Source organism: Pteronotus mesoamericanus, unplaced genomic scaffold (genome assembly GCF_021234165.1).
Source record: "Pteronotus mesoamericanus isolate MK-2021 breed Mesoamerican mustached bat unplaced genomic scaffold, CSHL_Meso_final contig_78, whole genome shotgun sequence".
In the NCBI taxonomy this organism is placed as follows: domain Eukaryota; kingdom Metazoa; phylum Chordata; class Mammalia; order Chiroptera; family Mormoopidae; genus Pteronotus; species Pteronotus mesoamericanus.
In genome coordinates, this window is record NW_026555258.1 from 3,081,941 (window position 1) to 3,106,123 (window position 24,183).

General features: G+C 57.4%; 1 protein-coding gene across 1 annotated transcript in view; it reads right to left on the minus strand.

Moving 5' to 3' along the window:
• The window catches only part of CFAP77 (cilia and flagella associated protein 77), a 106,067-nt gene that overhangs the window by 45,621 nt on the left and 36,263 nt on the right, over positions 1–24,183 (minus strand). Inside the window, 4 exon segments of the mRNA XM_054584824.1 lie at positions 246–474; positions 996–1,095; positions 9,756–9,787; positions 9,790–9,854. Coding sequence (XP_054440799.1) covers positions 246–474; positions 996–1,095; positions 9,756–9,787; positions 9,790–9,854 — 426 coding nt within the window.

Below are 24,183 nucleotides of genomic sequence, written 5' to 3' on the forward strand. Positions count from 1 at the left end.
AACTGCATTCTATTTTTACAGAATGTCATGCATGCCACGGTTGGGACATGGGCCACGTGACAGCCTCTGAACCAATCGCTGTGACCAAGGTTTGTGAAGGACACTCGTTGGCCAGGTCCGGATCACGTGCCCCTCCCTGCCGCCAAGAGCCATGCTCCCACGTAAGTCGCCAGTTCGGCCACCACTAAGCCCCCTCCCCAGCCTACCACGGGGAGGGGCGGGGCCTAAAGTGCCAGCCACCTTACCGTGCCCGGATCCCAAACGTCATATTCGGAGGGAGAGGGGGCGGCTCCTTCTTGAGGCGCCGGTCCTCCTTGTCTCTGATGCGGATGTTGTTGAGCTGACGGTAGAGAAGGTTCTCCCGGGCAGTTACCAGGCCGGCTTTCACCGCCCCGCGGTTCATAGCGATGTAATTCTGCATCAGTTCTTGGGAGCGGGTGGGCTGCGGCTGAAACACGTTCCAGCGTCCGATGGCTGAGGACAGGGAGAGACGGGTCATGGCGCAGGGGTCAGTCTGGGAAGCAAGGCCATTCGAGGCAGCTGACTAGGAAGAGGCGGGGCTGCGGGGCCTGCACCTGCCCTTTGCCCTGGAGCCGGCCCTGGGACAGCCCCGCTGGGCCCCCTGGGAAGGGCGGGGTCAGGGTTCCCGGAGATTCTAGGGGTGGCTGAACGGAGCTGGGTTCGCCTGGCCTTGACCTCCTTTGGGTGACCAGAGGGTCGGTCCTAAGCCCACCCAGAGCTCGCAGCTGGACCAGCGCAGAGCACAGACTCTCCCTGGGCTGGGGACAAGGCTCCACACTGGCTGAGTTCCCTCCTCTTTCCCTGACACGTTCGACCTGGACCCTGCTTGGTGCGCCCCGTCTCAGCCAAGCCCAGGCCGCGGTCCCCACCAGCACGGTGCTGCAGGCCAGGCCCCTGGGCTCTTTCCCGGGAGCGCGGCCAGCTGCCGCGTGGCCAGCCTCGGTCGAGGGCTCAATCTGCACACATGCGCTCACCTTCGGGGACCCCGCCATCCAGCCCCCGGATGTAGAGTCCGTAATTGAAGTTAATTCCAGGAAGGCTGCAGCTTCGCTCCCGGGGCTTCCCGAGTTCAGCCTGTCGGGGGAAGCACAGCCAGCAGGGTGAGGGTGGCGTCCCGGACCGGCTGTTTCACTGTCAGTTCCGCAGCCGGGGGTCACGGGGCGCCCACCTTGCCCAGGCCGCGTGGGCGACCATCAGGGCGACCATATAGGGTGTGGGCGACAGAGCCCTTCCGGAGCGGAGGTTATGTTCGGAGGGCACTGAGATGCTGGACTGGGGCACTTGTGTGACGGGGCCAGTGCGGAGAGTCTAGCGGGACGGGGCCGGGGGGCGCGTCTGCTGCGCCGGGGGCCCAGTGCAGGCTGCCCACCTGTGCGGAGGCGCTGCCGGGCCCTGTTCACGGGGAGGGGCTCACCTGGAGGGGCGCCTTCCCTAACCCTGCTTTCCTGACCGACGACAGGACCCGCTGTCCTCCTAGGCAGCCAGACAACTGTTCTCACTCTCTGGGTCTCTGGCGAACGCCTCCTTAAGCCCCTGGAAGGTGTTTGCAGGAAGGACATCGCTCTGTGTATTCTCGATCACATTAATCCCCCCATTTTATAAACAGGGAACCCGAGACCTGGAGAGCCGGAGCCATTATCTCGGGCTCTGAAGGGATGGGGCTGGATTTCAGGGGCAGGCACGCCTGGCCTCTGGGCGGAGCTCACAGGGCACCCCGGCCGCTCCCTGGGGGCCCCCGAGGTCAGGGCCCTCTCCTGCACGGTGCTCGGGTGGCCACCGGTTCTTCACCGTCAATGGGCAGGGCACATGCTGGGTCCCAGGTTCCAGGTACAATATTCGGTTTTTCATACGCTCCTCTCCCTTAGTCCTCCCTCTCCCTCCTCCTCCTATCTCGTTGGCATCGCTGTCTCTCGGGCTCCCAGGGACCTGAGCACACACTGGTAGGTGAGCAGGGATCCTCCGCAATGGTGCACGCTGCCTCGAACAATCCCCTCCCCGGGCCGGCTGGCCGACCCACACCCTCCAACCGCCCCCGTGCAGCTTCGCCTCCCAGACTCCCCAAAGTGGCCCTGCAGTGTAGGTGGGCCAGCCCGCTCCTCTCCCTGAAGGGTCCACAGGTGGCCCCGTCCTCCTGGAAGGCCCTTGGTTCCTGGCCGGCCGTCCCTGCTGGTCCTCGTACCTCAAGCTCTCTGGACCCCTTGAGTTCACAGTAGCCACTCCTTTGCTGGCTCTTGTGAGGTTTACTGTCTGTCCTGCTCACTTGGGGCTTAGAACTTAAGTGACCCAGATTTCTATGAATGCACAGGCCAACCTGCCTGGATGATAAATCCTTACACAGCCTGACCGACAGCTTCTACAGCCTTCCTTTTGCTGATCGTTCTTAGCAGGTGCTCTGTAAACACCTGGGATGAAAACCTCTTCCTCTGGGAAGTCCTCCCAGGTTGCCCCCAGTCCAAACAAGCGTCCTCATATGTGACATCATAGGGCCCTGAATGCCACCTTAGGGCACTTTCAAAAGGACACAGTGGTACCTGCTACAGCCTGGATGAGCCTTGACTATATGGTGCTGGTGGAAGAAGCCAGTCACAAAGGACCGCATGTCGTATGATTTCATTTCCATGGGATGTCTCAAGCAGGCAAATTCATAGGGACAGAAAGTCAATCAGTGGTTGCCTGCGGCTGGGAGGGGGGAGTGGGGCGACCTGGAGGGGGTGGCCGAGGGGAGCGGGGCTCCTCTCGGGGGATGAAAATGTCCTGAAGTTGCCTGCGGCGGTGGCGGCACAGCTCTGCAACTGTGCCCAAGCCCACTGGCTTGTGCGCTTTAAAGGGCCGTGTCTGGTGTCTGACTTATGTCACAGCAAGGCCATCACAACGGGGTGTCATGAAGTCATTAATTGCACGATGATCAGCTCCACACCTGCCTGCCCTGGTGGACTGTGAGCTCCATCTTGATTCACTTATTTTAAGGTTCATTTAAAAATTGGCTCTTAAAAATAGACTTTATTTTTTTAGAGCAGTTTTAGGTTCACAGCGAAATCGAGCAGAAGGGACAGAGCGTCCCCGGCAGCCCCTGTTGGCCTTTATTTTCACCCTCTTCTTCCAGGGCCCAGCACAGAATGGATGCCAGCAACGCGGGGCGGCGAGTGGATGTGCGCGAACCGCCCACTTGGAGGCTTGATCAGCTCCTTTCTCCCCGGAGCCCGGAGCCCGAGCAGCTTCCCCCCCGCCCCCTTCCCACCTCAAACCCCAGGCCCCGGCCTCCCTCCAGAGCTCCGGCGCCAGGGGTCCCAGGAGGGCACCCGCAGCCTCGCGAGGAGGCCTGTTTGACTTCCGTCCACACAACTCGCTCTGAGCTGCAGACAAAGCTCTGGCTTCTCATTTGTTTATGAAAATGATCTGGCCTCTCGGATGACTGCTGGGGAAGTTAATTAAAATGTGACTTCTCTGGGAGAGGCCCCCCCTCAGGGCAGGTGCAGGCGGGCAGACTTCCAGCTGGCAGAGGGACGACAGACAGACTTATGAGCCGGCTGCCACCCTGGGCGGGCAGAGGGGAGGGGATGGGGCGGGCTCCTCACCCCCACGCGCCCGGGAACCGACAATCGCCAGAGCACACGGAAGCCTCAGGCCGCAGAGATCATCCCCGGGGAAGGTTCACTCATTTTTCCACTCCACAAATATTTATTTTCTACTTGTTCTGCTGCGCCAAGCCCTGGGCCCAGGGTTCGAAGGTGAACAAAAGATGCAGAGGCCCTGCCCTTACGAGTTCATCTTCTTGCAAGGACAACCGAGCAGGATGCCTCTAGCTCTAAAAACCTGTGAGTCCATAGAGTGAAAAAAGATATCGGCAATACATGTATCTGACAGAAGACTCTTACCCATCATATATAAAGAGCTGCTATAACTCAACAAGGAAAGGGCAGCTTATCCCATAGAAAAATGAGCAAAAGACTGGGATAGGCACTTCATTAAAAGGACGTCCAAGAAGCCAGGACCTGTAAGTTAAGGTGCTCAGCCTCTGGGAAATACAAAGTAAAAAACTCAGCGTTGCCGGCGAACATGTGGAGCAACTGGACGCTCACGCGCTGGGTGGGAATGCACGCTGGTGTGACCGCGTGCCGAGCCGCTGCGCGCCGTCAGCTAAAGCTGAGCACAGGCCGACCCGATGGCCCCCTCCCGGACCCCCAACAGCCATGAGTGCCTGCGTCCCCCCAAAGGTATGTCTGCGATGCACAGAGCACCTCGACACGGGACAGCCAAGGACCGGAAACGACCCAAAAGGCCTTCCAGAAGCCTACGGAGAAAACCCAGGCGACAGAGGGTCTGCAGTTCTCCGGGCACCTCGGGGGAGCCGCTGACCCTGAACTTCTAGGTACAGGCAAGCGGGTTGTGACAGACGTCTGAGATCGGCGGCCACCAAAACTCAAGGGACTTGAGGCCCGACAGGGCGGTCACCTGCCTCTCCGTGGCAATCCCACTCTGATTTCCACGAAACCGACCCCACGTGGTCACAAGTCTCAGCTGTGATCGGCCACCCATGTTCCCAAGCAGCCTGCCCACCAGCCCAGAACAGGATGAGAGGTGGCCCAGAGGCAGAAGGGGCCCCAGCTCTCAGGCTGGAACATGCAAAGGGCCTGGGGCAGATGGCATAGCTGGGCTGTTGGGCCCCATGAGGGCTGGGGGCCCCTCCCTGTGCAGGGACCCTCAGAACCACCGCACTGTCATTCCTGCAGAAGCAAAGAAACGAGGAACAGCGTTAACATTTATTGAGCATCTCTTACTGTGACTTCGGTTACCGAGTCCCCTAACGGAGCGTTTACTATGTCCTGAGAGCTTCCTGTGCTTCTGCTGGAACTCTGCCAACCCCCCTGTGAGGCAGGTTTCCATTTTACATCTGGGAAATCTGAACCTTAAGGAGATCCGTGCTTGCTTGCTCCAAGCCATGCGGGCAGTCAGTAAAGGCGCTGGGGTTGCACGTGGCTCTCTCTCGGACGTTGTGGCTCAGGGCTCGTCCCGCGGCGCTCCCTCGCGACAGCTCTGCAGGAGAGGCCAAGTTACCGTGACTGCGCAGATGGGGAAATCAAGGCTCAGAAAGGGGCTGGCCAGGTGAACCCCTTTCAGCCCTCAATACAAGCCCTCCTCGTGTTTCTCATATTTACAGCCGAATTCTAAGACACTGTATGTATGCAAAGTCCTCAAGGTCTTTTGAGAGGCATGCCTGAGCACAATGGGGACTGTGAACTATCGAAGCCATTCAGACGCGACCCACTGTCTACTGGCCGAGTCCCTTGTCACTGAGGTGTTAGAATCAAGAGGTGAAGGTGGAGGAAAGTCTCAGCTTCGGGCCTGACCAGCCCGCCCTCCTCCGCAGCTTTCAAACTGTGCCTTTCTTCTGAGCTTGCTCTGTCACATAGTGGCTTGGCTGGAACACAGCTCTGGGTGACAGCTGTCCTCATCAGCAGACAGCTTCATTAAACCTCATTAAGATGTCATCCCTCTCTGCCTTATTTCTCATCTCTCAGCTCTAATTAAAACCATCTCCGTCCCCGGTCCCAGGGGTCCTGGGATTCGCCGGGCTCCTTCTGCACGAAGCTCCCTCCGCGCCCCGACGTGAAGGACCAGGCGCTGGAAACCCGCGCGGGGGGCCTTCGGCGCAGCCGGCCACCAGCTTGAGGACCGCCGCGGCTGCGCAGAGGCAAGCACAGGTGGCGTTTCCGCAGGCCGCCGTCTTGCTCTGAGGTCACCTGAGGCCCAAGAAGGAAGGTCCCTGGTCCTGGAACCCCGCCAAGGCCCATTGTCCTGGGACATTCACTTCAAGCAAGCGACACGGCCTTGCAACTCAAATCTAATCACTTTCTACTCAATAGACTGTAAAAAAAATGTAACCAGTGTCCGTTTGCCACGGCAGAGGCAGGCCTGGGCGAAATGGGCGGGCGGCCTGAACGGATTGCCCGCTGGACAAACAGGCCGGCGGGCGCCCCCACGCGGCGGGCTTTCCGTCCGGGGGCGCGGCGCCGGCGTCTGGACCCGCCTTCTACAGTGGAGGCTGCCCCACCGCCGAATCACTCCCACCGCCTAGCAGCCACATAGGCTGCACGTAGCGCATTAACCCCCAGCCTAGCGTCTCCAGTCTATGAATGTTTCGTTCGACAGTTGAAAAGCCTCCGCTCCCTTTCCTGCATCCCATTAAAGCGCAGTTACGGGAAATCCCAGTTACGGCCTGGTAGTTATTAAATAAATATCTGTACACAGCTACCGCGCGCGTGCGTACGCACACGCATACCGTTGCGCTCGCGGAAGGGCAGTTCATTATTGGAAAACAACTTAAGATCCTCGAATGAGGAGCACAATATAAATGCAAATCGCGATCATGATTAGCATAGAGCGCATTTATTTATTTCCATAATGAGAGCCTCAGATAAACAGCCATGTGAGAGATGAGGCACATTGTGCACCAGAGGCCTCGGGCCCCTCCCAGGCGCCGGGCCCCTGAACCCGAGCCTGTGTTAGCCGCGTGGTGATACCGAAGCCATACACACGAGGGGACCGCGCACATCCACCTGTGATCAAAGGCATGCAAAATAATGTCAAGTGGGGGAAAAAAGCACGGCAGGATTTAAATGTTACATAGACTATCGTTATGACCATGAAAAAAAAAATTAATTGAAAAAATACTTGGAGGAAACTCGTGAGCGGACTGATTGCGAGGGCCTGTAGTTAGAGATGCGGGCTGGTGGGGCGGGGGGAGGGCTAAGATTTTATTGTTATAATTTAAAAAGTCAAAAGGCAGAGTTACATCTTAAGGTTCGATGTTACAGACACCTGCCTAGGGCCAAAGTTACGGTTCTTCCTCTAGGTCATTCTAAGTCCCCTGCGAATTTTTAAGGGGGATCGAGGTTCCTGCTGCTGCGCGGGGAGGGGGAGTGAGGGGGAAGCCCCAGCACGTGACTGTCACACAGAACTGAGTCCCAGCTCTGCCACTTCCCACGAGACCTTGGGCAAGTCACTTAATTTGCCTTGTCCCTGTTTCTGGACCTGCGACACCTCCACAGGCCGCACAGAGCGCTTGGCGGAGTCTGGCCCAGGGCGCTGCTCCAGGAACGGGGTTTTGTTGCCGCGGGCGTGGGCGCTGACGTGACTAGAGTGGCCGGGCCTTGGGGACGGCGCGCTCCAGGCCCCACTGAGCCGCTTGGCCCCTGCCCTCGGCCCTCGCCCGCCCTCCTGGGCAGCCCTGGCGCCCCGGGCGCTGCCTGTCCCACGGTTGTCGCTGATGTATGGCCCCTGCCGTGGGAGGCGGTCACGGTGACAGGGCCCTGGCGTTCCCTCCCCTCCCCCTCGACAGCTTGAAACCAGGTCCTTCATTTGCATTTACATGATCTCGCTGTGCAGCTTATGAGATCGAGAGATTTATTTGCTACTTAGCTTGATGTTTGATTACACTCCGAGAAGGCGGCGGGCGGCAGCAGAGCGTGGGGATGCGTCGCTCGGAGCCCGCAGCCTCTGGGGGCCGGTAACTCAGCAGCAGGTTTAGGTGGATGAGGGGGGAACGCGCCGTGTTTGCAAAAAGGCAAGCATGAGAGGCTGGGAGGAACAATCACCATGATTTGGAATAAAAACAAAAACAAAAACAGAAACGAAAGCAGTAAAAAACCGGCTGGGCGTCATCTACTACTATGAACTGACCCAAGTCACTCTCAGGAGGAAACTCATTGTCCAGGGGGACCAACTTGCAGAAACTTCTTGGCAGAAACAGAAGCCCCTAAAAGAGGTGGTGACTCCCACGCACGGTGGCGGAGGTTGACTCCCGATTTCTCACGTGGCTCTTGAACCTGAACGTCTCAGTGGACATGGGTCTCCTGTTACACTTGCGTGGCCTTGACGCACCCACTCAGTCTATCTACACCCCAGTGCCTGATGGGTAAAATGTGGAAAACAACGCCCCTCCCTGAGGCTTAAGGCTGAGATGAGCAGGGAGGCGGTCTCAGCTCTCCGCGGGCCACAAGGTGGGTGCGTGCCCAGGAAATAGACGGAGGTGTGATGCAGTGACTACTGGTGACTATTTCCTGAGATAGGAGGGATAAAGTGAGCCCCTGCTCCCCACTCCGCCCCCCCCCCCGCCCCCGCGACACAGACAGAAATCACCCGGCGCAGCACTTTGCAGTCCGTGTCTCCTCTGCCTGGCGCGTTACCCCCAGCAGGGGGCGCTCCGGGGCGCCGCCCTCAGCAGGCCCGCGCGTCCTCTCAGGCTCCGCACCATGTAAGTAAGAGCTGAGCTTGCACCCCGGCACAATCCAGATCCAAACAGATCATCACTGCGCACAGTACTGGGACTTGAAAGTGTAGGGTTTAACAACATGAGCTTGGGGCCACACGCCCCGGGTTGGATTTCTGGCTTCTCAACTGTGTGTGACCTCAAGCAAGTTGCTTAACCTCTGAGCCCCAGTGTCCTTTCCTATAAAATAAGCGCAATGAAATGGCCTGGCCCCATAGGGTTGGTGGAGCACCTCGCAACGCAGAGGAAGCTCTGAGCAGAGGGCCTGGGAGGTTCTTAATAAAAAGCGGTCCTCGCGAGCCTCCCGCCGGCTTGAAGGATCAGCCACTTTGTCTTCAGTGGTGTGAACAGACAAGTAGCTATAAAATTAATATTCATCTGATGGTTCTTCAGAGAGTTAGACATAGGATCACCAGGTGGCCCGGCAATTCCGCTCCTAGGTGTGGGCTCAAAGGAACTGAAAACAGCTGTGCAAACTAAGCTACGCACCCGCGTGTTCACAGCAGTGCCAGTCACAAGATCCAAGAGATGGGAACCACCTGCGTGCCCATCAGCGGGTGAGTGGATAAAAATGCTGTCTATCCGTAAGCAGTGGAATATTACTCGGCCATGAGAAGGAAAGAGGCCCTGACACCTGCCACCACACGCATGCGCCTGGAGAACATATGCCAAGGGAAAGAAGCCAGATGCAGAAGGCCGTATACTGTAGGATTCCAGTGATAGGAATGTCCAGAGTCGGTAAACCCATAGCGACAAAGTAGGTAAGTGATTGCTGAGGAATGGCGGAGGGGAGAGTGCAGCGACTGCTTCGTGGGTGTGCAGTTTCCTTTTGGGGTGATGAGTGTTGGAACTAGTTAGAGACGGTGGTGGCGGAACGTGGCGAAGGTGCTACATGCCACCGACCTGCACACTCAAAAATGGTTAGCGGTTAAATTCATGTCAATTTTGCCTCCGTAAAAGGAAAAATCCATACGTCCTTGTAAGGAGATGCCATATTTCCAGTCAGAGCAATTTAGGAAATTCTACTCTCTCTTTGGGATGGGAAAGGGAAAAATGCAAATAAGTGGCCGCGTTCTCACTGCGGGGCGGGGCGGTGGGACAACATTGCGCAACTGTAAGGAAGTGAGGCCGTGCTCTGGGCTGGGCCTGGAACAGTGAAGGCCGGGCCCCGGCTGGACCTTGTTGATCAAAGGTCCCCATGGGGCAAGCCGGTGCAGGCGTGTCTGCCAGAGGCATCTCGGGTCTTCACAAAACATTTGTTTCAAGGGAAGCCCAAGGACCAGCGAAAGTTGATGGGTTCTGCTTCATGTCGTGTCCCCTCGGCTTCATGGGGACTTACTTTTGGACGGCTGCTGTGGGGAGGGCGGAGAGACAGCGAGGGCCGGCCCGCCGCGCACCGGGGATCCGCCGGCTTCTCTCTCCTTCCTCTCCTGGGGGCCGTTCATTTCAGAAGAGGAAGGAGCACCTTTGAGCCTCCTTTGATGTGGCGTCCAATGGGAAAGGAGGAAGTTTCTGGACCGCCAAGAAGTAATAAGCAGAAGAGGTCTCCTCTACCGAGGTGGGTCTGACAAGATGACAAGATGAATGTAACTGGCATGTTCGTTCGGTCATTTGGTCAGTCCAGCGGCTCAGGGTCAGAGCCAGCGGACCACAGAGGGAGCGGACGGAAGAAAGGGGCTCTCTGCCAAAAAGATAAATGAAAAAGGAGAGAAAGGAAAGGAAAAAAAGAACAAAAAAGCACAGAATGATCTATGTACTTTTCAAAACTTAAAGCAGAAATCAAAGGAAAACTGAACTGTTTTAAGTTTTGACAGCCGCAGGGATCATTCTGTTTGGTTACTCTATTTATGTTTTTGTTGTCTTTATAGAGTCATTGAAAATCGGATCATGTAATAGGGAAGAAAAATGTTCAGTGTTTTCCCCCACCCCCAGTAAACCCTTGTTCCTTCCCCAGAGCAGATGAAAACGCCAGCTTCCGTTTTGATGTATATTTCATGGCGTCTCATTGATTGTAAGTTTTATTTCCATGTCAATAAAAAACTGGTATTGTAATAAATGAGAAGGAGTTTAACACAAAATGGCAGCTGACCCGTGCGCGTGGCGGCGGCGGCAGCCGGGAAGGGGCCGTGCAGCGAAGCCTGTTAATAAGGACGGCTATTGATTTCGGCGCGGAGCCGGGCGGTGGGCGACGGGCCGCTCTGCAGCCTGTGGGCTGCTTTCCAGTTGGCGCTGTGTTGCCGCTTCATGGGGAAGGCGACGTGAGGAGCTAGGCAAGGCTTCTCCCTTTCTCTCTCTCTCTCTCTCTCTCTCTTTTTTTGGCAGAGGCTCAGCCGCATCGGGGTGCAGGGCACTATGTTTGGTACCCTGAAGCCGAAGACATAGGTAATAATGTAGTTGCAGAGGCAGGAGCATAGGGAGTGAGCTCGAGGATGTGGGCTGATGGAGGAGAAACACGTGACCACGAGAGGCGCTCACACACAGGCTCTCCTGGTGGTGCTTGGACAGGGCTGTGAGGCGGACGCCCCTCGTAGCACCGAGCATCCAGAGGCTGCTGGTCGAGGGGCCAGCGTCCGGAGGAGAGGAGGCAGGGAGCTGCGGCCGAGAGGGAGATGGGAGAGGCCTTGGTGTCCAGATGATGTTGCGCCGCGCAGGGCAGGGAGCATCTGGGTCTGAGAGCTGTGCCTTGGCGTCTTCAGCCCATGAGACTGCTCGCCAACAGCCAGCAGATGCTGGTGTGGTTTTGAGGGGTCTGCAAAGCCGGTGGGCCCTAAATGGCTGGAAACCTGCTTCCGTGGGCTATTTTTGAAAGAACTGGATGTGTAAAAATTTGAGTTTGGTCTGGTGGGCTTTTGAGCTAACACGTCTCAGCCCACTGTGAGGAAAGGAACAAGCCCGGAGCCCGCCCACGGCGGCGGCGGCGGCGGCTTCGCTCGGTTACGGAGGGAGAGCCCTGTCGGCACAAGCTCCAGACGCATCATCACCCTCCCTCCCCACTTCCTGCCCAGCTTTCTTTCAGTTCAGCTCCTTGAGCTGCCCACGTGTAAGGTCTGTGTTCAGTCCTCCCCACATCTGTTTCTAGCCCCGTCCCCCACTCCTCGCTAAGTGTCGCCTCCCCGGGAGGGGCCCCTGAGCCCGCAGCCCCAGTTAGAAGCCCCTGCAAGCTGGCCTCGTCGTGCATGTCCATCCCTGGACCCCCTCACTACAGCCGATGGATCATGGGGGGGTTCTTCCGGCCACGCCTCGCTCAGCTGCATGTCAGTTGCGTGCGCACAGGGGCAGGTCCGTCCCATTCACTATGCGCCCCAGTGCCTGGTACACAGCAGGTCTTCAGCGCACACTTCTGGAACGCCTGCGTGACTGAGCGCCAGCGCGTGGCGCAGGTGCCTGATGCCCTGGAAGATCACGGGGCAGCGCCTCCCAGGCCCGGGCCGCCCGGGGCAGGTCTTCCAGAACAGGGTGCGGGTCTGTCCCCAGACGCTCCAGGCAGTGGAGCTGGGGGCACGGAGTGGAAAATCCCTGCCCTGCCCGCTGTGGGGCTCCGGCAGGCGGGGACCCGGAGGACGGGGGGCGGGAGGCTGGAGAGGAGGGCCCATCCTCGGGGGGCTCCCCTCTTCTTTGGCCGTGGCGTTGCCATCCATAAAATGAGGTGCCCTCCGGCTCTGCCTGTCTTGTTCTGGAGCGCCCCCACAGCCCTAGGTCCACCTCATCCGATTCTTCCGCCTTCCTTCGCCCAGGAAGGCACAGTGCGAGGCGGGGAAGCTGTAGGGCCAGGCGCCACCGTCAACCCTCTCATGCGGTAGCACGTCTCTCAGTGCCGCCCCGTTCACAGGCCTGGTGTGAGGGAGGTGTTCTGTGCCCCTCACACAGCAGGTCTCACTAAACAGGGGCGGCAGGACGGGTGGCCGTTGTTATTAGAGAGAGTCGCTGCGGCCTGTCCCATCTCCATCCGCAGCACCTGGGCCTGGTGACCGGCCCGTGTCCACCTGCCCACGTGCACTCCGCCGGAAGGACCAGAGCGCAGCCCGCCGGGCCGCCCTGGGATGGAACGCCAGCCCGGCCTCCCTGACACAACCTGCCGGCCGCTCGGAGGGCCACCTGGGCGTGTGAGAAGCCCTCCAGGTGCGGCGCTACACCAGGCGCGACAAATGAGAAGTATTTGAAGAGCGGGACCATGAAGGCCGAGGGGCCACCGATCCGCTCCGGTCCTCCGTGGCCTTCCCTAGGCACCCACCTGCCACCCAGTTTGGGCCTAAAGCTGAGCACTGGACGGGCCTGCACCCCGCGTCTGGGAGGAGGGAAAGAACCAGGAAGGGGATGGTCGAGCGTCCCTGAAGACGTTCGGTGCCGAAGACACTGAGCAATATTAACTGAGGGTGAGACGGTGCCATTAATGATTTAATGGGTGGCTTCTCAGATGGAACAGGGCTGCGTAACCGAGGCAAAGATTTCAAACACCTAATGTAATTGCTACATGCAAAATCTGTTTGTACTTAGCTTTTAGTCTTGGAAATTACCAAGCTCTGTGCTGCTCCTACAATTAATTATTTCAGAGTTAAGAGTGAGAATACCCATTATTGTAAGAGACTCAGGTGATGGTGTTGATCCAACTTATAAAATAGACAGATTTGGTGCAACTGAATAATTTTCCTCGTCTCTGCACAAAATCAGGAATGCTAGTCATACTCAGGGGCTGGAGTGAACGCTTACAAACTGGTAGAGACCAGCCTATAATTACCAAAATAGAAAAAGAACAGCATTTTGTAATGAGTGACAAGCTACTGAGCGGAAATCTAATTTGGTCTAATTAAGCAGCCTTTTGTGAGGATTTGTCTTCCGATGAAAAGAGGGAGCTGAGGAGATCTAAATGCAAATGAACCCCATCATTTGGTTTTAAAGGGCCGGCTGAGACGAGTGTCTTCGCTGCGCAGGGCCTTCTCCTCTTCATTAGAGGGCGAGGCCTCTCCCTGTCACCTGGGCTGGCCCCGCCTGCTTCGGAGGAGCCTCATGCTTCTGTCCCTTGCCTCTCATATCTTTTCAGATAGGACACCTCGCGTCGACAGAGCTGTCAGGACGCTTTTGCTTATTCAGGAGCAAATGTTATTTTACCCAAAGTAATAAAAGCCGGTGGGGTTTTGCTTATTAAAGGAATTGGCTCCTGTGCTCTGAGGGGCACCCTCTGAAGTCGGGGGGCTGTGCGCACGCCCAGTGCCACTGGCACCGCCAGAGCCATCGGGGGAAGCCAACCCCAGGTCGCCACCGTGTGGTAGACCAGATGCCCGCCTGAGCTCCCCTGGGGGCCGCCCCTGGGAAGGCCCGAGGTCGGTGCGCTTGCCTCCTCAGCGGGATCACAGGCTCGGTCGTCTGACAGGGCGCACTCTCTGGGGCTTCTCTTTGGCCCCCAGAGGGTGAGGACGCGCATCTTGCCCCATACCAACGTGCCTGCGCCGGGCCTGCCACTGCATGCAGCTACTTCAGGGGTGAGCAGAGAGCAAATGATCGGCTGCCATTCGGGGATCCCTAAGATCACCTTCAACTTTAATAATTCACCAGGGCCACAGAATTCAGAGAAGCCACTCCACGCACGGTTATGCTTTATTACAGCAAAAGGAGCCAGACCCAACTCAGCAAACGGAAGGGCTGCATGGGGCAGCGTCCACGAGACCCCAGACACAGGACTTCCAGCTGCCTCTCCCGGTGGAGAGTGTTTCTTTCCCTCCATGGCAACCACGTGGGGTAAGAACTGCCAGCCAGTGAGGTTCCCCAAGCCTCGGTGTCCAGGGTTTTCTTGGGCGCTGCTCACATAGACACAGCTGACCACTCACATGCTTGACCTTTACCTCCAGCCCCTCCAGAGGCTGAACTGATGCTATGTTGGGTGAGGCCCCCCTATAGATCACATTGTTTGCAAGGATCAACTGGTGTGGCCCAAGACCCCCAGGTAAACTAATCAGGCAGGACATTCTGAGGGCTCTGACGTTAGAGGTTTACCTCCCAGGAGCTGGGCCGGGGCTCGCCCTTTCTCTGGAGCGTGCGGGGCGCGGACAGCCCAGGCCTGCTGAGTCAGCCCTTTGCTGCACACTGGCTGAGCCTGTCTCCCACCCACCCCGGAGGGGACTGGGACAACTGTGAGACCCGGGAAGCTGGTAGATGAGAAGGAAGAAAACAAAACACGTTCCCGTGCACCGACTCCGCGGTCTCCCGTCTGAGAGGGCTCCTCTGTGCTTTCAGAGAAATTGCAAACACTGGGCTTGTTTGTCATCCAAACAGGAGCGTGTTGAATGAGCGAGGGGGCCGCAGCTGCGGCTGGCTCTTTCAGCTCGGCCATCGCGAGGCCCCTCTGTGACCCCTGGGTCAGACCGAGTGCTCGCCCCCCGGCTGCCCGCCCGAGCCATCAGGCCCTCGCTCTTCCGTGGGAGGTCGGCCGTTTTCTCCTCGCCCTGACGGCATTCAGAAGGCCCAGGAGAGGGAGCTGCGGGAGGGGCCTACACTGAGCGTGGGACAGCAGAGGCACAGAGCACGCTGCGGGGGCACAGGGGACAGGGGAGCAGGGCGCCTGCTGCTCGTGAATGCTGGCCTGGACTGGGTGCTCGTGTCCCCCCAGATTCACAGTCCTCCCTGTGGTGGTGTGAGGAGGCGGGGTGCTTAGGTCAGGAGGGTGGGGCCCTCAAGAATGGGATTAGCGCCCCAGGAACGAGCAGCCAGAGAGCCTGCTTGGTTTTTTCCTACCATGTGAGAAGACAGGAGACGCGGGCCCTCTGTGAGGTAGGAAGAGGGTCCGCACCAAGCGCCCTCCTGACTCAGTGTCGGCACAAGACATCTGAGCTGTTCAGCTCAAATGCGACTCAATGTCAAGAAAGCTGCCAGCACCATTTTGTGTGGCTTCTATATTCTTCCTCTTGCTGCGCTATCACTTTCTCCCCACGGACTCCCCTGGGTTCCTCCCTTGGCCAGACCATTGAAGGCCCCCAAGCACTAAGGAAGCTCAGCCCCAAGCGGGCCTTGTCCCTGCCCCCACACCCCCTGGGCGGGGACACAGGAACCGGCCTGGGATCCTGCAACGTGCCCCACTGCAGACCAGCCTTCGAATGGGGGCGCAGTGGTGAAGGCGGCCATAGCACAAAATCTAAATGTGCTCTGACCCAGGTTTGCCTACTCCCCACGGGCATGGCCTCCAGGGGGCTCTCCCAGGTGCCTGGGGAGTCTGCCTGTGCCTTTCAGAATATCAGAAAAGTCAGATTCCAGAGAGCAGGGAACAAACCGCAAGGGAGGGTCTGAACATTTGCCTGAAAGCTGAAGGCGCACTTCCTCCCCCCTCCCAGGCCCCGGGCTCTGTGGATGCCAAGAGCAGGTAACGAAGTCTTCTGGTGCACAGCCTTCCCCATCTCAACAACAAACTAGTCAAGGCTTTTTGTCCCAATGGATGCACTTCCTTAATGTAAAACCATCCCAGAAGGACAGGGCATCTTCACCGTCCTACACCCCAGAATTCCCCTCAGAAATCAAATATAATCCTCTTTAAGAAGCTTTAAATAATTTTGAGCTTTCTTATTGACTTATTAAAATGCAGCTTAAAACACGCCTTTGATGCAATCCTTTTACAAGGGTCAGGGATATAAAATTTGAAGAAATCTGATTAGCAGATCAGGGGAGAGACCTAAGCAGTCAGACCCAATTTTGACGACGGCAGAGAAAACTCCCCATGGCAGTTCCGATACCCCCGACCAACCTGCCCGGGGACGGGGTGCCATTTTTCCTGCCTCCGTCCTTTAGCCCTTTATCCCTGCACGCCTGCTCGTCACTCACTTGTGATCCCTGCTGGCCCTCTGTGCGGAGAAATCGGCCGCCACAGCCCTCCCTGCGTCTCACCCCATCCCCGCCGCCCCATCTGCGCGCCACCCTCTGGTCCCTGTGACCGAGCCTTCTCAGACGCCCCTTTGTTCGGAGCTTCAAAGGGCTTAGCACATTCCAGGGTGGCCCCTGACCCCTGGCCTCCTCCAGCCCCTGTGGACCAGCAGTGTCCTGATGCGCCGTGAAGCTCGCATTTATCCCACGTCCCTGCGGTCACGCTTCTTCCTGGATGAATGGGCCAGAAGACACAGCTTGATCGTTTTCATGTTTGAGCAAATGAGTGAACGAAATGAATGAAGGAACGGGGGGGATGAGTGACTGTCCAACGGAGAGCCGCACAGGGCAGGGACCGGGAAATCCACTCTTCTGGGGAGATGCGTTCACCAGACCCCTCATATTCCCTATTTAAATAAGCAAGGTACCGATCTTAAAATGCAAACTAAATCATGTTTTTAACCAAGCAAGATTTTCGTAAATGCAAATCCTTACAAGGGACAGATCCCAATCCTATAAAGGAGCTTTGACACACTCAGGGTGCCCCGACTATGGCTCCAGAGCAGGCAGTGGACTTGGGTTTTTCAGACACGGGGCCGACGCGCTCTGGACTCCGAGAGGCTCAGCGCCAGTGCAGTCCCCATGGGAGCCGAGCCGGGGGACGCTCCCGGCTCACGTCCACGCATCGTCCTGCTTCCATACGCCTGGCTCGGCCTGGCCCGGGGGGCTCTCCCCAGACACAGCGGGGCGTCAGGCGACGCTCTGTGCAGGTGGCGGGGGGCCATGACTACCTGCCTGGCTGAAATTGAAGCTGCCCCTCACCAACTGAACGTCCTTGAGCGAGCAACTTCGCCTGCCTTTGCCTCAGTCTCCCCGGCCGTGAAACGGGAATGCCAGCCGGGGCTGTCTCTGAGGGCTGCCTGAGAACCAGAGGAGAGAATGCCCGTCGAGCGCTGGACGGAGCCACACGAAATGGGGGTTTCATGGGTCTGGATGGGACACACTGGCGCTTTCAAATGGTTCAGCCCAACAGGGCGCCCAGATGGGTCAACGCGCAGTAACGAGGAGCCATCATTACAGCCACAGTCCACCGCACAGCCAGCCACAGCCCTCGCAGGCAGCGGCGGGGCGCCCTCACTCCACGGCGAGGGGCCTTGGAAACAACTCCCCGAAGACCTGGCCATCTGGTCACAGAAAAGCCTCCCCGGGCCATCGCTCCACGTACAACGTGTCTGACAGGCAGCACCAGGCGTGTGCCGGGCACTGGGCTCGGCACTGGGGACGCTGAAATGAAGGACACGATTCTTGGTCTCCCCACACTTGTAATTTCCCGAGGGACAGAAAGAAAGAAAGGTGGTCACGGGGCAGGTCACGGGAGCCGTGACGGGGGTCTGCCCCTCCGCCAGATTCAGCAAATAAAGAAGGCACGGCACCAGCTGATTGCAAATTTCACATGAACGATTTTTTTTTTTTTTTTTTTAGTATCAATGTCCCCAATATCATATGGGACATGCTTGGTGTTCATTGTTTATCTGAAACGCAAATTTAACCGACACCCTGTGTTTTATCCGGCAGCCATGCCGGGTGGGGGTGACACAGGAGGGCAGCCGAGTCCGTCGGAGGAGCAGGGCCGAGGGCTGCGGCCAGCCTCCCCAGGAGCCCCTGGGGACCGGGCACTGACCGCCGGCCCCCAATCAAGGGCCTGGGGCCCGCGCAGGCCTTAGTCTGTTGGGGCTGCTGCGACAGACCAGCATGGTCTGCGGGGCCAAGGACTGACATCTACTCCTCACGGCCCTGGAGCCTGGCAAGTCCGAGATCAAGGCGCCAGCAGCCTTGGGGTCTGGCGGGAACGCACTTCAGGCTGCAGGAGGCCAACCTCCCATTATGTCCTCACACGGCAGCAAGAGGGCAGGGGACTCTCTGGGGTCCCTTCGATCGGGGCACCTAATCCCATCGGCGAGGGCCCCACCCCCGTGACCTGATCACCTCCCGAAGGTCCCAGCTCCTAATGCCTTCCCCTTGGGGGCTAGGGTGTCAACACCCCTCTCAGGTAGGAACTGCACTCCCCTCCTTGCCAGCAGAGTGCCCAGCACAGCGTCCGCTGTGACCCGAGGCTGGCGCGGCCCCGCATCGCCAACCCCCCTGCTTACGTTGATAGGGAAGCGTGAAAATATTTCAAAGCGGAACAAACGTGGGATTCTGAGAAGTGGCCTGAGAGGCCTGCGCAGGACCTGAGGGCGTGGCCATGGACCTGGTGCGGTGACGGGGTCCAGAAAGCGATGGAGAGAAGAGGGTGGCCCTCGCTGCGGGGGCAGAGAGCACTGTGGGCAGGCGGGGTGCTCGGGGTGGCACCGGCGGCACCCCCAGGGGCCCGGGTACCTGCCACGGAGTTCCGGGGAGCTGGGTGTGCGGCCACCTTCATTCTGTGGGAGCTCCCCAACCTCCGCCTCCCTGGGCGTCACTGTTGGTGGGTCTTGGGCCACAGACGTCAGGACCGAATTCTTCCCAACCAATCACAAAGCGCCACCCGCTTCCTGCAACCTCGAGCCTTGCACGCGAGGCCGGCTCATCTCTCAGACACTGGGGCACAGTGACCCACGGGACTTTGAGGGGCCTGCAAAGATGTTTTGATTTTTTTTCCAAGAAGAAGAAAAAAATAAGCCTATCCATTTGACAAAGATAATTTTTTTAATGGGCTAATGAAGGCAAATGTGCCCGGAGCCTGTGACTGCCACGCGGCCCGTGGCCCTGCATGTCTGTCTGTCGCCTTCAGTGAAGGCTCAGAGCACCGGCCTGCTGGGGAAACGGCCGCGTTTCTCTCTCAAGAGGAATGAGCACCCAGGTTTCAGGGCGCTGCTGTCCAGCAGAAAGATGCTGGGGGGAAGGAAACGGGACGCCATTGCCGCCCTTCCCACTGTCCTTGCCACCGTTGCCGCCCCTCCCGCCACCATCGTCACCTCTGCCACCATCCGGCTGCAGAGAAAGGCTCAGTGCTCAGGCTCTGCAGCCACGCCGACCTGGGTTCTAATCTCGCCTCCACCGCTCCCCAGCTGCGGACCTGGAGCGAGCAGGGGCGGGGCATCCTCGCTGAGCCTCTGCCCCCCCTGCCTGTGAAGGGGGGTAAGGAGGACGCCCCCACCTCCCAGGGCTGCTGCAATAACTGGGTAAGACAGGCAGGCACTGGGTGCTCGGGCTGGCCCGCGCGCACTCCCCAAAGGAGACCTGTTACCATAGCGATGACTCAGGCTGCGATGCCTTTGAAAACACCCACTTTTTAACAATGATGGAGCAACGAGTGGAATCGGAGTGAGGCCTGCGGAGGGGACCCGTGCCAGCTCCCTGGTTGTGCTGTTTCATTCGTTCGTTCAGTGGTCACCCACCATGGCAGGGGGAAGCGGGGTCAAGGGTGCTAGGGACCTCTCTGTGTTATTTTTGCAACTTCTTATGAGTCTGTAATTATTTCAAAATTAAAAATTAAAAACACGGAGCCAATGAGACACACTTCATAAAAGAGAATGTCGGCGCCAATAAAGGGTGAAGGGACTTTGCCAATAACCCTCATTTTCTGGGAGACGCGGAGGAGCCTCTGTGTCCCCTCACGCCCGCCCCCGCCCCCGTTCAGCTGCCGTGGTATTTTCCTTCATTACGCCAGCGCCTCAGAAGTAAACCTCTCTAATTTTCTACACCACAGCTATTTATTTAAATGCTAACTCGCATTATGAAGTGATAATCCACACGCGCAGGAGATAATTTATGAAGCATTTACATTAAGAGGAGCAGCTAATTGGGAGCATGTGTCTTATAAAGCCTCGCTAACACCAGAAAACTACAGATTAGGGGGGAAGGGAAGGTATTTTTCTCCTGCTTTTATCCTCTTTGGGGAGGCACTGGGGGGCAACGGTCTGTGTGGCTTCCCACGCCGGTCCCCCGAGCCTCTCGTGGCTCGTGTCTCTGGCCTCTCACAGAGACCCCCTATCCAGGCAGGCTGTCGACCCCCGCCCCCTCTTTTTGATAAGGGAGCATCTTTTTGTTTTTCTTAGAAAGCTTCTCAGCTTGATTACAATGCTGCAAGTGGCAAAGACGGTCACTACTCAGGTATTTACGTCTGATTGGAGAAAGAGAGGAAATTTGGGACGGGGGAAATAAAAATAAAAAGGTTGCATTTAATAATTATTTTGGGATCTCCCTTTAGAAAAGGCAGCCTGGCTTTGTGTGCACAGGCCGAGCATTAGACTTGAACACGTGGGTGCTTTGCATGTGCATGCTTGTTTACAGGCATGCACGTGTGTTCGTTTGCATATGCTTGCAAAGGGTTTAAGTGGGCACCTACTATGTGAAAGGCACTGGGGATGAAGCAAAAGAGACAGCACAGTGTCTGGTCATGTGACACTTCCATTCTAACCAGAAAGGCAGACATTACAGGATGATGCATTTAATTATTCCCGCAATACGCCTTAGAAAGAGCAGGCTGCTCTTGGGGTACAGAGGGCGGGGCTGGAGCTGGGCCTCGAATGGCCAGGATCGTCCCCAGGAGAGAAGTGTTGAGTTGGGAGCTGCAAGGTGAGGAGCAGCTGGGTGAGAATGAGCAGGGTGGGGCGCAAGGCCCGCGGGCGCCGCGTCCCGGGGAGCATGTGCCAGCGTGAGGCTGGGGAGAGGCACGACCTCACGTAGGGAACGCGGGGCCGTGGCCCGTTTTAAGGGCTCTGATCTGTGGTCCGAGGCAGTAGGAGCCCTGAAGGTGTTCCGCAGGAGGGGAGAGTGACCTCGTGCCATCTGCATTTGCCATGTGACTCTTGTCCCAGCACACTTGACTCACCGAACTTTGAAAGGGATGGTAACCCCTCACGCCCTTTAGGACGGCACCCCAAGAGGAAAGAAAGGAACGAGTGCCGGCAAGGGCGGGGGGAGTGAACACTGATGCGCTGTCGGGGGCGGGGGACGTTACATGGAGCAGCCGCAGTGGAAGACAGTGTGGGGGATCCTCAAAAAATTAAAAATAGAGCTAGCATGTGATTCAATGATCCACATCTGGGTATGCACCAAAAAAAAAAAAAAAAAAAAAAAAAAAAAAAAGGCCGCGTCTCAAAGGGATATTTGCACAGCCGTGTTCACAGCAGCATCGTTGACACCAGTGAGGCTGTGGAAGCAGCCCAACCATCCATCGACAGAGGGTGGGTGAACAGACAGTCCCTGCACACGGTGGGGTATCATCCAGCCAGAGAAGGGGGAGGCCCTGGCACCTGCTACCACTCGGGTGAGCCTGGAGGGCATTGTGGGGCTGAGAGGAATAAGCCAGTCACAGAAGGGCGACTACTTTGGTTCGACTGACAGGAAGGGCCTCGCTAGCAGAGCCAAGTCCACAGAACCGGGGCGCCAGGGGCCGGCCGAGGGAGAAACGGGGAGTCACTGTCTCATGGGACGGCCTCATTCTGCAAGATGAAGAGGGTTCTGCGGTGCCGGCCACACAACAGTGGGCGTGTGCTCATGTGACTGAGCCGCGCACCGAAGAACGGGTAAGCCGGTAAATTTTGTTATGCGTGTCTTACAACTGCAAAAGAGAAACAAAACAGAACAGAAAAAGGATGTTCCCAGCGCGGGACACTTGGCCGCGCCCAGTATCAATGGTTCCTTTGGATCAAAGAATTGGGGCTGCCCACGCCCCCCGCTGGGCAAGCCCTTGGGGTGTGATGAGGAGGGATCAGACAGGCTTCTGGAAGGGGCGCCAGGGCTGGGGGAGCTAATGCTTCTCTTAAAGGGGCGTGTCTCAGCCGGGTGTCGCCAAGTCAACCCAAATAGCCTTTCTTTCCCGGGGACCCGACATGCAGAACTTTGTCCGTACAGCCAGGAGGGCGATTTAACCTTCGTTACCCAGCATCAGGTGTTGCGCTATGGTCCTGTCCCCCCGCCCACGCGTCCCAGGGCCTGCCTTCCTCCCGGGACTGGGTGCACAGGTGGGCTGGCTCCGCGCAGCAGAGACGTCATCTGCAGGTACCTCGCGTTTGTGTGAATCAAGTGGTTTCCGAGGGGATTCTGGGGTGGGGGCAGCCGCCCTTTAGAATCACTCAGGAGCTTTTAGTAAGTGCTCACGACGGTCGCACCCTAGATCTGCTGCGGCCACTATCCTTTGTGACCTAAGTCAAAACCCCCTCACTACAGCTTTTGCAGGTTTGGCTGGTCGTGACTTCCGATCCACGGACCCACGCGGATGGGGCGTTCTGAGAGTCTGGCGAGGGCCTCCCCCCGGCCAGCTCACAAGGGGCCTCATGTTGAACTGCCATTTATTTATTTTTATGTATTTAATTATTATTTTATTCATTCATTCATTCTGCCTCTGCTGAGTGTTTTGTCTCCTCGTGCCCCGGCCTTGTTCTCTGAAAGCCGGCCGCTCTCCTGAAGGGCTGGGGGCCAGTGGCAGAGAAGTTGCCTGTTCTGTCCTAGGACCCAAGCGAAGAGTTTGACAGAATTGGGGGACTTTTTAAGAAAGTTTATAGGTAGCCTCTTTTAAGTGATTCTTGTTTGTGGTATAAGTCAAACAGTCAAACGTGTGTGAAGACAAAGTCTGCAATGTCCTTTCCCTCAGCGTTGACATCCGGGTGAGTCCCTCTACGCCTCCTCACTAACACAGATGTGCACATATCAACGTGTATACAAATATCGGGGTGTTTCCCTATGCAAGTGGGATCTGAGACCCTCCATAGACCCAGGGCCTATGTCTAGGTCTAACCTCTGCTTTTTCGGGCCTATGTAATATTCCACAGTGTATACATGGTGTTCCCCTCATAGTCGTCCATGACCAGTCAGGATGTTTCCATTTCTTAGTTTTTGGGGTTTTTTCAACAGCAAGCAAGGCTGCTGCAAACATCCTTGAATGTATATCGACGCTTAATAGATTTCTGTAGATGCGATTCCCCAGTATTGGAGAGTTGGGCAAAAGCATATGTGAATTAGATATTTTTTTAAATGGAGACAACTTTCCACAAAAGCTCAGTCCCCACCGTGAGTCCACCGCTCGTTCCCTTGAGCGGTGCCGTTCGGGGCCACAGCCACTAGCCCCCCTGTGGCCCTCGAAGTGTGGCCATCCCTGACCAAGATGTGCAGTCAGCGCAAAGGACACCCCAGGCTTCAAAGTCATGGTACAAGAGAGAAGTGTAAGAGAGCCCATGAATAGTTTCTATATTAATTATGTGTTGTAGTGCTGCAGAATTGAATATGTTGGGTTAAATGATATATTATTAAGATTAATGTCACCTTCCTTTTTATCTCCTTAATGCAGACCCCAGAATATTCAAAACCACGTGTGTGGCCCGCGTGGCTGTTCTACGGGCCGGCGCTGCTCCAGACCCCCGCGCTCCGTAGCCGTGTGGCCCCGGAAAGCGGCTGCCTAGGCAGGTGCGTCTGCGCTGAGGCCCCGCGCTGCCTTCCCAGGCTTTTTTGACCTGGTCATGTCATTAAGCCTCTCCAAGCCTCAGCTTCTTCATCTGTAAAATGGGGACGTTGGGAGGGTTCATGGGAAAATGTCTGCGGAGACAGAGCCTGGGGCCTGGGTGGGGCGCACAGCGATGGGACCGGCCTTATCCAGCCACCCTTTTCCCGCCCTGCTGGGGCGCAGGCTCCGTGGAGACAGGCCTGGGCCTTCTCCCAGCACCTGGCCTGGCACCCAAGCGGGGCGCAGGAGTTCCAATGTGCTCATTACTGCTGAGCACCCGTCCTCCGTGCAGCGGTCCAGCGGAGGCCGCAGAGCGGGGGGTCGGGAAGAGGGAGAAGGCCGAGGGAGCATGTAAGCTGCCTGTGCGTGGAGAAGGTGGCCGACCGCTGTGGGGGACGGCGTGCTCTCAGGCTGTGCACAGCCAACCTTTCGGAGGGTGATTCTCAGCGCCTGTGACCTTAGAAAATGGGAGTAGCCTTTGGCCCAGCAACACCCCACTATGGTTTTGCCCACAGAAGTACGCGCTCATTGATACAAACCCGTTCCCGTGGTGTAGTGTTACCACACTGAAAACTGGGAGAGGCCAGTGGCGGGGGTGGCTGCGTGTTTCAGGGCCCCACGGTGA